This window comes from Seriola dumerili, unplaced genomic scaffold (genome assembly GCF_002260705.1).
Source record: "Seriola dumerili isolate Sdu_G_001 unplaced genomic scaffold, Sdu_1.0 BDQW01000219.1, whole genome shotgun sequence".
Classification (NCBI taxonomy): Eukaryota; Metazoa; Chordata; class Actinopteri; order Carangiformes; family Carangidae; genus Seriola; species Seriola dumerili.
Genome location: NW_019174474.1, coordinates 385,074 through 398,280, shown reverse-complemented (window position 1 = coordinate 398,280; position 13,207 = coordinate 385,074). Strand labels below are relative to the sequence as shown.

Here is a 13,207-nt window from a genome sequence, read left to right as displayed (position 1 = left end):
AGCGAGGCTCCTCCTCCTCCTTCCTCCTCCTCTGGCAGCTCCCCCAGCACAGCCTTGCTCCCACCTTCTGTCTGAATGAAACCGAGCGTTGTAATACCACCCATCGCCAGCAGAGGGGGGCGCTGTCATGCTGTCCGGAAGACGTGAGTGTAAATATTTTTGTGACGTTTCATCATTCACATCCACCCATTAATGAGAAAAATATCAGTACCTCTGTCCCTGCAGCTCATGACACTACTGCTCGGTGTCTTATTCTGTCAGTCTTGGCCTGACCGTGTCTGCATTTGATATCAGAGCTCTTTCTTGTCTTAAGGTTTCCATCGTTACCACTGTAGTTTGTGGGTTTTCTGTGTATAACATGCAGAAAAGAAGGAAGCCAGAGCCGATCCAACTCAACCCGATCCCGGATGGAAACACTATCAACGGCACCGGAGCCACAGAGTGAGTGACAGTATCCATCTACCTCTGATATTCAGACTGGTGAATCTGATATATCGATAACGGTTTTCTCGTCTATCATATACATCAGATTGATGTTCAGCGTGCTGTAAAGGCCGATGACAACTGCCAAATACCATACAGACAACCGAATAGTGCCTGTGCAGTAGGCTGTGTGTGAACTTCTGTCTTAGGTCTCTCATATGAGACTCTGCACCAGGTGTGTGTGTGCATGTGTGTGATGTTACTAAGCTTTACACTTTAGCTGCAACTAATGATAATTTCCATATGATATAAATATATTGTCTTGTTTTTAATTACTTTAATAGTTGATTATCTAAGTTCCAAGATCCCAGGATGAAATTTTCAAATAGGTAGCAGTTGTAGAGAAGCAATGATTGTTTTAATCAATTATTTATCAGTCGATATTCTTTTCAATTAATCAACTAATCAAAAACTATATAATGTATGAAAATAGTGAAAAAAATACCCCTGAGCCCAAGCTGACATCTTTACAGCATTATCTGTCAGACTAGCGTTCCAAATCACAAAAATATTCACTTCAAAAAGATATAAAACACAAATAAAAGCAGAAAATCCTTACATTTGATAAGCTGGATCCACCAAATGTTTGGCACTAGCTGGTGATTACATTCCTGTCAATCAGCTAATCAATAAATTGACTATTTGTTTCAGCACTAACTAGCAATCATATAAAACAGAGAAAACCAGCAAATCTTCATATTTTATAAGCTGACACCAGTAAATCTTTGGCATTTTTGCACGATAAATGACTGCCAACAGTTGATCGATTATCAAATTTTCTGTCAATCAACTATTCATTTGAAGCAGTAATTTATACTAAATATTTTGGCTGCTGAAATCTTCATGATTTCTTACTTATGCCAAACCTGTAAAACACTTTCATAAATGCATTTTGTGACAGTACTTTGCATCATAAATGATCTAAACATCATTGTCTGTAATGTGCAGCTCTCACATCCTCAGGTTATCTCCTCATTGTGTCGTTGACGAGCAGCCACCCCATCACTCGCAACAGCACCCCATGTGTGGACAGTGATTAGAGATCGACCTTTGGAGGGTGATAGCATGAAAAATATTTCTGTGTTTTAAGAAGTTTTGTTCCCACCACCGTTTGACAAAACACAGTAATGGAGACATTAAACTGTTGTGACACCATGCTCTAGTTCTCTGTTAACAGAGAAAAGCCCAGTCAGTCCAACAACACACTGGATCAGATGAGATGAGAATTACATAACTTGCCACCCCTGTGATGGCTTCTTTTCTAATGTGTTGTAGAGGCAGAATCCTTCATTGTTTCATTGTTTGATCATGCATCTGAAGGCCTTTTGTGTGTTTTGCAGTGAATTGTGTACAAAGCAATAGACTAAAATCAAATCCAGCATTAAATTTGAATTTAATTCTACAATAAAATTTTCAGTGTCACTTTCCACAGCTCAGCATTTTAGTACAAATTCATTGGGCTGCAGCCAACAATTAATTCCCATTAATCTGCCAAGTATTTTCTTGATTGAATGCCTATGAAATGCAACAATTGTTATTATTACTTAAGACAAGGAAAAGCAGCACATTTAACATTTTATCTCACATTTAAGAAGCTGGAACCATAAAATGTTTAAGATTTTTGCTTGAAAAATTACTTACCAAATGATTTTATGGGGATCGACTACTCAATGAATCATCTAATTGTTTCAATCTGCAAATTCAGTGCCAGATGATACTGTAGTTGATATAAGATGACACTGTGTAGAAAACATCTCAACTGAACCATGCATTTGTAACATTTCATTTTAAATCTGAACAATTACAATGAATATACCTACATTTATCTCTGCACATCAGAATCATAAAAGATATTAGCTGATGTTTAGAATACTTCATGTATTTATGTTGGAGGATAAGGATGCTAATAATGTTGAACAGAGGAATTGTGCGTTGGCTTTGTTCAGTAGAAGTTGATGATGACATAATGTTTGGTGAGCGCAGAGCACATTCCTGCTGCTGCTGCTGCTGCTGCTGCTGCTGCTGCTTGGCAGGCTGTAACGGGCTGAGGAGCAGCATGTCAGGATGAAGCAACAATCAGGAACTCTGATTCAGAGATTTGGCAGTCTCTGCTGTGGAGGAATCCCTCTTGCTACCATAGTGTGTGTGTGTGTGTTTTTCCAGTAATACTGCTATGTCGTGCACCGTGACATTCAGACTGACATTCTGCTGACAGAAAGGGCTGATGTTACTCAGTCTTCTTTGCCATAAAAAAACAGTGTCATGTGTGTCCACAGTCTCAGCTGACTGTGGCTATAAGGAAAAGTAAATCCTGTTTCAGTCCAGTGATGGTGGATGTCAGGTCTGCAGCGCTCTGCAGGCACACAGTTGTCCCTCACACACCACAGACATTGCGTAAAACTAAACTCTTCCACATGCACATAAAAAAAGAAAGGAGGCTAAATATTGTTATACTGTACTTTTTTTATACTATATTTTGTGGCTGCTTATGATCGGTGCTGTTCTACAGAATTTATTTGCAAAAAATCACAAGTGTTATGCATTAGGACGTTAGATAGCAATAATTTGAGATGATGTTTGGTCTCATGAAATAATATCAATATTAGAGCTGATACTAGAGAAAACCTACCAGTTGTTTTGAACAGAGGGGAGAAGCAGCTCATGTTTCAAAACAGGCACATATAAATTGTTTGGAACAGCATGCAGGAGGTAGGTTGCTCATACCAGCAGCATGGGTGTTGCTTATTGGATGTAGATTAGCTTAATGCAATCGATGAGCCTTTTACAGAAACCAGTCCATTCCACTCTGGTGAGAGGGAATTGCCAGTCCAGCCCGCCAAATGCTTTCTCAGCGTGAAATGGCTGGCAGCCATGGGAAAACTGTACTGAATGGCCCACATAATGCCAGCCAAGCATGTAATATTATCAGAGGAGATCTAAGAACAAATAAAAACAACCTGTTCTCAATAGACCCGTTCAAGCTATTTGCTACTGGCTGAATATCTTGGATAAGATCCTACTATCACATACATCCAGACTTAAAGTATCTACCTCTTATCCATAGGGAATTAAGTCATCTAACATTCAGAGCTTATTATTTAGTATTAAGTAGTATTGTTATTATTTTCCTTTGTATAGACTGTCAGGGCTTTATACCAATACGTCATGTTCACTCTCACACGTGAATACAAACAGCTACTACTCTAATAAGTACTAATAATAAAAAAAATGATGGTGTAAGAAATAATCACAAACCTGATTCTAATAAATTTAACAGTGTTGCAATCTTCCTCCTGGCGCTTTATAGCAAGCTGCAGAAATATTTAATCTCTTGCATTCAAGTTCTACTGGTTGTCCTTGGACATTGTGTGGATGGAGGCACAAAAGGCCAGCGTCGTGCTCACTTCTTCTTTCACTTAAAGGGTGGAGGTGGGACTGCAGTGTATGGAAGCTCGAGTCACTCCCCCATATTGTGTGGAGTGTCTTTCAGGCTGTTCCTGTTCTCAGTATCTCCAGCATCCTCCACCTCCAGCTCTTGTCGACAAATCGCCCACGCCACCCACAGCCAGCCCAAACCCAGCACCGCGTCTCCATGGATATGCAGGCCTGTTGTCAAAAATAAAACCACTTAACCCTCTCTTTGCTGTGAGGTGGTGCGTGCAGCAGAGAGAGGAGCATACCACCCTGCTCTATCTGCTCTCCAATGAGTCTTGATTAAGTACGAAGATTAAAAAAATATTAATTACCACCAAGCTTGATGAAAACCATTTTATTATCACCAGATAATTGCATTATAATATAATGCAAATTATAATACAATGCAAATATGGAAGAACTCAAACTTGAGAAAATTATTACGCCGTAGCAGCTGAGGATGGATGACCTTACAGCAGCTTATTGTTCTGTCAGAACAAGAACACACACAGACATGAAATGTCCATCAGCTTGAATCATGAATGTTAGTTTCATCGATCATTTGCAGCATAAAGTGTTTTTTAATATGATGTTCATTTGTGCCTCTTTGTGATTTTTCTAATGAACAGAAATCTACACTCTTTGTGTTTTTTTTAATAATTAATTCAATTGAATAATAATAAAAAATGTTCACAGACCAGCTGTTTGACCATCTAATCAGTTGAAATGACATAACGACTCATTGTTCTTTATCTTCTTGTAAAGTCGATGATAAAAGCTTAGACTGACTTTGTGTTGCAGTGTGTACATTGTTTTGAGACAGAGGAGTGGGAGGAGAGAGATAGTTCAAAGAGCAGCAGGTGAGCTTTCTACAATTGACTAGTCAAGGAAATACATCACCATGACAACAGTGCTGGGGTAGCAGCGCTGTGTTCAGAGGAAGTTCAAGCTTCCTCACATTGGGTTCTGGGAAGGAACTCTGAAACTCACCCTGCAACCCTCTCTGTCTTCCTGCTGGCTCTTTGGTTGGTTGCCATTGTTTACAGCGGCACGTGCAGCAGTAGCTGTCACACCAAGCTCTGTCTTCTCTCTGAGGATTCAATAATATGACAGGTCCCGTAGATCTGGATGCATCAGGCATTACCTCATGTCTCCAGAGGGGACAGCCAGTACTTCTGGTAAAGAACATCTGCAAAAGCTCTGAATGAACTCAAGAGCCTTTTATTTTAGCGAGAATACATTAATAATACACAAATTACTCATCTTTCTCCTTGTCTTTTTCTTTATCCTTCTCTTTGTAAGAACAAACTTGGAGGCACTGCAGAAGAAACTAGAGGAGCTCGAGTTGGATGAGCAGCAGCGGAAACGCCTGGAGGCCTTTCTGACACAGAAGCAGAAGGTGGGAGAGCTGAAGGACGATGACTTTGAGAAGATCTGTGAGCTGGGTGCAGGCAACGGAGGCGTCGTCTTCAAGGTCTCCCACCGACCCTCAGGTCTGATTATGGCGAGGAAGGTAAGCTGTGGCGCCTGATGGCTTTAGTGAAGACACTGTGGAGAGAAAAAAAAGCAATTTTTGCTTTCAGAAAGCCACTCAATCTAAACTGTATCTAGCAGAGATGTGTACACTAGTATTACATAACTGTGAATAGATTTTTTTTTTTTTTTGAGTTTTTCTCCCCAGTGTGTCAGACAGACATTGATTTTTACAGGCATCATCACTCAGAGAGCGTAGAGAGAGATTTGTCTTTTTCTTTGCAAGCATTTTGTGCACAACATGGAATACAGGTTACTGGGACAAGACTGTCCAAAAATATACGAGCTGAAGTGTAACATCTACACGTAATGCTCATGCATCTATATGAGTACTTTCTCCCTGCTAACATGCAGGTATTGTATCTAATTTGTGTGGGTTAGGGTTAGAGTTGTGTGTTTGTGTGTTCCCCCAGACACCCAAAAGGACTGCAACACCCAGTATGTGTGTTCTGTGTGATATGCAAACATTAATAAAAACTTGGTGTCTCCTGTGTCCCAGCTGATCCACCTGGAGATCAAACCAGCCATCAGGAACCAGATCATTAGGGAGCTGCAGGTTCTACACGAGTGTAATTCCCCCTATATTGTTGGCTTCTATGGAGCTTTCTACAGTGATGGAGAAATCAGCATCTGCATGGAGCATATGGTACAGCTGCTTTAGTGCTGCTTTACAGATTGTACTCAGGGTGTCCAGCATTTGTTTATTCCATTTTAATCATCACGGGCATCCAAAGAAACTAATTTGGTTTCAATGTGTTCAGTGTCACAATTTATATTTTGAATTACAAAGACTCATCTCTGTAGATGCTCATCCATATTTTCCTGCAGGATGGTGGCTCCCTGGACCAGTCGCTGAAGAAAGCAGGCAAGATCCCAGAGCAGATCCTTGGCAAAGTCAGCATCGCTGTGGGTATAGCTCCAACACCCCTCCCACTATCTGGCTGTCACATTACAGCTATTATTGTGTTGTTTTTGTGTATATAACTGGATGATTTTTAACTGATGCATGTGTACTTTTTTTATATTCTCTATCTTTTCTATGCTGATATGCAATATTTGTTTTTCCAGGTCATTAAAGGCCTCTCCTACCTGAGGGAGAAACACAAGATCATGCACAGAGGTCAGTCACTAATTTACTAAAAGATGTGACAAATAAAATATGGTTTGGCCACCTTTACAATGCATTTAAACACACAAATGCCTATCCTTTGGTCTGCCATGCTTAAAGGAGAAGTTCACAATTTTTTTGAGTCTGTCTTAAAACAATAGTAAGTACGTTGAAACAGGTTTTGCCTGGTGTAATCATTTCTAATGTTTTTTTTACTCGCTTTTAAAAGATCCCTTTCTAATGCGTTTTCATTGTCAGTGATGAGGGACATAATCCTGGTTTTGTGCAAAACATATATTCAGAAGTTTATCTGAAACCAATATGAAGCTTTGGCAGGACAAGTTAGTCAAGTGGATATCTTCCAAAGTTACAGCTTTTTTTAGTTAAAAAATCCCTGAGGCATTTCTCTAAAGGATAACAAAAAGAGGGACCTATGTACTTAAAAGTCTGTCATTTTGGAAGCTGTCCTTTTGATTAGTTTAAGTCTGATCTATGAAGCTCCATATTAGCTTCAGATCTTTTCTCGCACAGGACAAGGGCCGATGATTTTGTTTGCCATCACCTCATTGAAAGCACATTAGGATCTTTTAATGGCCACTATAAGCAGGAGAAATGATTACACAGGACTATTCCAATGCTCATGGGGGCACCTCACTATAGTTGGAAGACAAAAGTGAAAAAATGTGAATATTGTATTCTCTAAATAACTAAGGCATTGAGTATTGAGCTTCGCATGGATTAGATTTTTGTTGCACTGTGTTGTGGAGATGAATGATGTGAAGAAATGTTTAAACAGAGTGCCTGCTGCTCCACGCCGAACACATGCCCACTGTGTCCTCCTAAATACTGCATACCCCTCTTTCAGATGTCAAGCCTTCCAACATCCTCGTGAATTCCCGCGGTGAGATCAAGCTGTGTGACTTTGGTGTGAGCGGACAGCTTATAGACTCCATGGCCAACTCCTTTGTGGGCACTCGCTCCTACATGTCTGTGAGTTAAAATGGACACGCTTTATACATTGTCTTCAAGTCAAGTGGTGCTACATTTCTTTTTTTTTTTCATAGTTTACACTATGGTAAAAATAGGGCAATCATATAGACACAGGCTATGCAATTTAAACCACTGATATGTCATATACAGCCCCACTCTAGTTATTTGTATTAACACAATGGCTGCTGATGTGACAGAAGTAAATTCATTTTTTTATTCATGCATGCAAGCATAGGCTGACTTAGACTGGTTACTCAAGACTTTGACCCAATCAGTGACAACATAGGAAGTGACTTGGACCTGATGACACAGATGTGAGGAACAGCACTCTCAATTATCCATCACGTGATCGAACACATTTCAGCAATATTCATCATGTTGCATCTGCATGTCACTCAGTGAAATTCAGCTTTGCACTTTTAGCCTTTTTATTTTTGATGCTGTGACTTTTTACTGATATTACAAAACATTACTTGTATAAGTAATTATATAATTGCCCGTGTGTTGTGCAGCCAGAACGTTTACAGGGCACCCATTACTCTGTTCAGTCGGACATCTGGAGTATGGGTCTGTCCCTGGTTGAAATGGCCATTGGACGCTTCCCTATCCCACCACCTGACGCTAAAGAACTAGAACAGATTTTTGGCCTCCCAATGGAAGGGGAAGCAGTCTCCAGCGAGTCCTCCCCAAAGCCACGGCCTCCTGGGCGACCAGGCAGCTGTAAGTCTGAGATGACACTGGTTCATCCTGACTTTTTTAAAAAATTTTATATAAATAACAGCAGCCTCAACTGAAATGATTCCAAATAGACTTGAAATTGTTTTCCACAGTAAATTAAGTACAGCATTGTCATGAAGGGACAACTACTTGTGACCTTGAGTGATATTTAGTGCAGAAAATGCATTGAATCATTTTTGTTTCCCCCAACAGCATACGGACCTGACAGCAGACCTCCAATGGCTATATTTGAGCTGCTCGATTATATAGTAAATGAGGTGAGTGTGCTTGCTATATTACCACATTCTGACGTGCAGGTCTGTATACATGGTGTACATTGTGCTAATGCTTTTGCCTGCAATTTGATCATGCCGTATTTGACCTTCCATTCGTCCAATTTTCAGCCTCCACCAAAGCTACCTGGGATATTTAGCTCTATGAATTTCAAGACTGTGAATAAATGGTATGTATAAGAAAAGTCTGAAATATTTACTAGCATGTCACAAGTGGAATGTCCAGATCTTAGACTTTATGCCACCTAGTGGTGTAGAAATGCAATACACATTCTAAAGTGTTTTGGCTCTCCATTGCAGTTTGATTAAAAACCCAGCAGAGAGAGCAGACCTGAAACAGTTGATGGTGAGTGTGCAAGCTTGAGCGTTATCATTTACTAGTAATCGCTTTGGCAGCTCACACTACTCTCTATTCCTCCAGGTGCGTCCTTTTATCAAACAGTCCGAGGCAGAGCAGGTCGACTTTGCTGGCTGGTTGTGCAGCACCATTGGACTCAATCAGCCTGTGACACCCACCCATGGCAACGCAGTGTGAGATCTGTTCTGGCAACAAACACATTCCAAGGCCCTGACTGGATTTGTATTATGGGTAATATTTATGTTTATACCAAGTACTCAAAATGTTGTGCAATCAATAGATATATATTCAGTATACAAACCCACATGCCAAGTGAAATTACCTGTATTGAACAATTCTTTGGGCTATATTGCAGGCCTGCCTGAAAAGCCATCTTTTTCTAATGATCAGATTATTTAATCATGACAAATGCTGCTCAGCCTGTGTGCTTGACATTCCTCTTTTTACCCTCATGTCCTTTCAGCACCAATAGATTAAATCTTTGTTAGCTTATGTGTAATAGTCTTGTGAATTAAAATTTTGAATGACATGTCTGACTCATGAATTTGAAACCAATGTTTTTATTATTATCACTGAACTCCAGTCTTTATGTATAAATTTATGCCTTGGGTTTGGCTGGTGCTCCCTTCTTTCCGGGCTTCTTCTTGGGTTTCAGCATCTTAGCCTTGATCTATGGAAAGACCAAACAGAATTTCAAAAATCACAACTGACAAATCTACAACTTTTGCTTCAAGCTTGAATTGTTGAAGTTCTTACCGCCGGGTCATGCTTGAGGATGGCATGACGTCTTGCTGTTTTGGCATATGGGTTCAGTTTGAGCATTATCCTCAAGTTCTTAAGAGGATTCTTCTTCAGTACTCTGCGGTTGATCTTTCTTGCTGTAATGACAATTAATACGGTCTTAACAATGTGAACTGCTTAAACAGCAACGTTTGTAATTAACAACTCTGCATTGCTCAGGACTTCCATATAATCAGGGTTCAGAAACACGGACCTGAAGTGGAACATCATCATAGTTGCACAGCAAAACAAATTTCATTCACTTAAAACTGTGCAGTGCTTTACTTAGGTGCGCGAGAGTGCTTTCTGGATCTCCTCACTCTTGAGAATCCTGCTCAGGTCTGTGTTGGTCATCTTGTGCATTGGCAGGCTGAAATAAAAGGCATGAAGAGGTTCAGGTTAATATATGTTTCATATCAAAACAAGGAAACTGACCAGTCTTGTGACGCTTGGACTCAAGAAACTTTCGTTAAATATCAAAAAAAACAGGGGACTTTCAAAACACGGGACCATGAAGTGGAAAGCTCAATCACTGTAGTATGACTAAGGCAAGTGTCATCTTTTGCTACAAGCGTGATGCTTGTTACCAAATACTCCTTGTAGTCGACGCTTCAGCGGAGGCAGTGTTTTAGGCCAGTGGCCATACAGCTCATCCTAGCTTTGCGGACAAGCGGCTCTCAGTCGCAGATGCAGGAAGCGGCTCCAAACGTGACCCACCAGGGCGAGCCTCAGGAGGTTTCATTTGGATTCATCGTTACTTGCCAGAGTGATGGGCCTGCGCACAATATAACAGCAACACGATAACCTTAAACACTGAAGTGAGTGCAATCATCTTGTGCTTCTTTTAAAAAGGCAATTTCATGTTAGTAGATTTTAAAACTATATATAACCAATGATGCCAGAAATTTTACTTAACTTCAAAATTTAATTACATAATTAAACATTAAATAGCACCCACATGAAAATGCAGAAGTTTTGCAATGGTCTGAAGGATTAGCAGTGGTCACTGCCCCTTCGGTCACTACGGCATGTCCCATTCTCATCTCATTTAAGTCTAATACCAGCTGCTTATGCACTACACATGTTTTGGTACTAAAGGTAAAGAATCTTAAGGTGATGCTCAGAACCATTTACACAACAGTAATTCTATATTTTAACACAACAACCCACCTGGGATATTTCTGAAGGCTTTGGTGACGCCAGCATCTTGGTTGTAGATGATGCACGGCCCTCTGCGTTGGATTCTGCGACGGTTCCTCATCTTACCTTTACCAGCACGCATGCGCTGAGAGGCGTAGACCTGGGAACAATATAAAATAATGATAGTCCCATTAAAAGAAAAAGTACTAGTAGTGCACAATAACTATATTAAAGATGAGCTGTTTTCAGATTACCCTCACATGCTTGTACAGGCACAAGTAGACACTCTTTTCTTCAAGTAAGTGAAATATGCTCAAGTAATTCACCCTAATACGGAGGACTTTTTGTATCAAAAAGGGCAGCGATTCCTATACTGTTCATACAATTTGAACTCTTAACTTCATTTAAGCTAAAAATGAGCACATTAACTCCACAATCATTTTGTTTCCATTTCATAAACAAACACATTCTGATGTAACCCAGCCTTAAGAGCAAACAGTAGTTGAAACATCAAATCCTTTATCTTATGGTCTGAATTAAATTACCTTCTTAATGTCATTCCAGGCCTTAAGCTTCTTCAGCAGGAGCACGGCCTCCTTTGTCTTCTTGTAGCCTTCAACTTTATCATCAACCACCAGTGGGACCTCAGGAATTTCCTCAATGCGGTGTCCTGACAGATCAATCATAATCAACTGAAGATATCCACAAACAAACTTGTCATGATTTTAGGCTTAAATGTTACCAGCACTTGCTCAGAATTTAACACACATCAATATCCTGTGACAGCTTAGAGACAGCAGGCAACTGTCACTGTTCACCGGCTCAGACGCAAATTACACCATCATAGCAAGAAAAGCATACTTTAAATTAACTGCAAGAATTTTTTTGATGGCTCTTCTAACTACACCTGTTGTCTCTACAAATATGGTGTGTTGGAGCTTACCTTTGGACATGACAAGTGCAGGAATGGCAGAAGCAGCAAGGGCAGAACAGATGGCATAGCGCTTCTGGGTTGTGTTGATCCTGCGGTGCCAGCGGCGCCAGGTTTTAGTGGGGGCAAACATGCGTCCTCCACGACACATCTAGATCAGAGTCAAGGTGGTTTGACAACTGCAGAGGCACTAACTACTGAAGGACCGAATCTGCTCAGACTCAATGTTCGTCAGCCAACTGTGCCAGCATATGACAGCAGGCATTCTGTCACTGGTCACAGAGTAGGACGCAAATTACACCATCACAGCAAATCTAAAAGTTTAGTTTGTCATGGGAAGTAAAGTAAAATTGTAAGAGTATACTGAGGGCTTATTAATGTGCCACTTCAAGACATACGTACTTACCTGCCAGTTCACTAACTGCGTAAGGCTGGCGGNACATGGGAAGTAAAGCATTCTAAAAATGGAGAAAAACTTATGAAGCTTCAATCCCGTTCAAAAGGATACATTTCCAAACGCACCCTGGCCAGAGCGGTGAGTACCACCACCTCTCACACGAGGGATACGGGCCACAGCTCTTCCTGTACCCCAGGACTCTGCACTGGTCTGGTGGCCTGAAATACACGAATACACATATGAATCACAAATGGAGTATCTTATCAAACTAGGTCAGACCTTAAGTCTAAAATTGTAAGAGTATACTGAGGGCTTAGTAACGTGCCACCTCAAGACATATGTACTTACCTGCCAGTTCACTAACTGCGTAAGGCTGGCGGCTGTTCTTGCGCATGTTGGTGTGCACAAAATTCACATCATCAGGGCGAATTGGAGCCTTGAACACAGCAGGCATTACAACATTTTTGCCTGAGGATTCTCCTTTCTCGGAATAAACCGAGATCAGGGGTCGGCACAGGCCTATGATGGGAAATGAAGAAAAGCACTCAGACAAATACATACTGGTGGATTTGGTGTACACATCCTGTAAGATGCAATGGTTCTATAATGCGTTACTTAACTTGAAGCAGTCTCCAGCGAGTCCTCCCCAAAGCCACGGCCTCCTGGGCGACCAGGCAGCTGTAAGTCTGAGATGACACTGGTTCATCCCGACTTTTTAAAATTTTTTTATATAAATAACAGCAGCCTCAACTGAAATGATTCCAAATAGACTTGAAATTGTTTGCCACAGTAAATTAAGTACAGCATTGCCATGAAGGGACAACTACTTGTGACCTTGAGTGATATTTAGTGCAGAAAATGCATTGAATCATTTTTGTTTCCCCCAACAGCATACGGACCTGACAGCAGACCTCCAATGGCTATATTTGAGCTGCTCGATTATATAGTAAATGAGGTGAGTGTGCTTGCTATATTACCACATTCTGACGTGCAGGTCTGTATACATGGTGTACATTGTGCTAATGCTTTTGCCTGCAATTTGATCATGCCGTATTTGACCTTC

General features: G+C 40.7%; 2 protein-coding genes and 1 long non-coding RNA gene across 3 annotated transcripts in view; 1 reads left to right on the top strand and 2 right to left on the bottom strand.

Annotated features, from left to right (window-relative positions):
- Positions 1–224: 224 nt before the first annotated feature.
- map2k1 (mitogen-activated protein kinase kinase 1) lies at positions 225–9,331 on the top strand. Its single transcript, XM_022754361.1, has 11 exons — positions 225–441; positions 5,200–5,410; positions 5,930–6,076; positions 6,259–6,336; positions 6,499–6,550; positions 7,404–7,528; positions 8,041–8,248; positions 8,459–8,523; positions 8,650–8,708; positions 8,839–8,884; positions 8,960–9,331. Exons 1-11 carry the CDS (start codon positions 359–361, stop codon positions 9,071–9,073), a joined length of 1,188 nt encoding a protein of 395 aa, XP_022610082.1. The 5' UTR covers positions 225–358; the 3' UTR covers positions 9,074–9,331.
- Positions 9,332–9,440: 109 nt separating this feature from the next.
- Positions 9,441–9,768, bottom strand: LOC111228472. The gene is made up of 2 exons (XR_002665375.1): positions 9,653–9,768; positions 9,441–9,566 (listed from the first exon to the last, which is right to left on the bottom strand). It is a non-coding gene; the product is annotated as an uncharacterized LOC111228472 (long non-coding RNA).
- A 1,046-nt stretch (positions 9,769–10,814) lies between these two features.
- The window catches only part of rpl4 (ribosomal protein L4), a gene marked incomplete at its 5' end in the record, with an annotated part of 3,140 nt that continues 747 nt past the window's right edge, over positions 10,815–13,207 (bottom strand). Inside the window, 5 exons of the mRNA XM_022754614.1 lie at positions 10,815–10,976; positions 11,362–11,486; positions 11,760–11,898; positions 12,256–12,362; positions 12,493–12,663. Of these exons, the coding sequence (XP_022610335.1) occupies positions 10,830–10,976; positions 11,362–11,486; positions 11,760–11,898; positions 12,256–12,362; positions 12,493–12,663 (689 nt within the window). The remainder of the gene's footprint in view (positions 10,977–11,361; positions 11,487–11,759; positions 11,899–12,255; positions 12,363–12,492; positions 12,664–13,207) is intronic.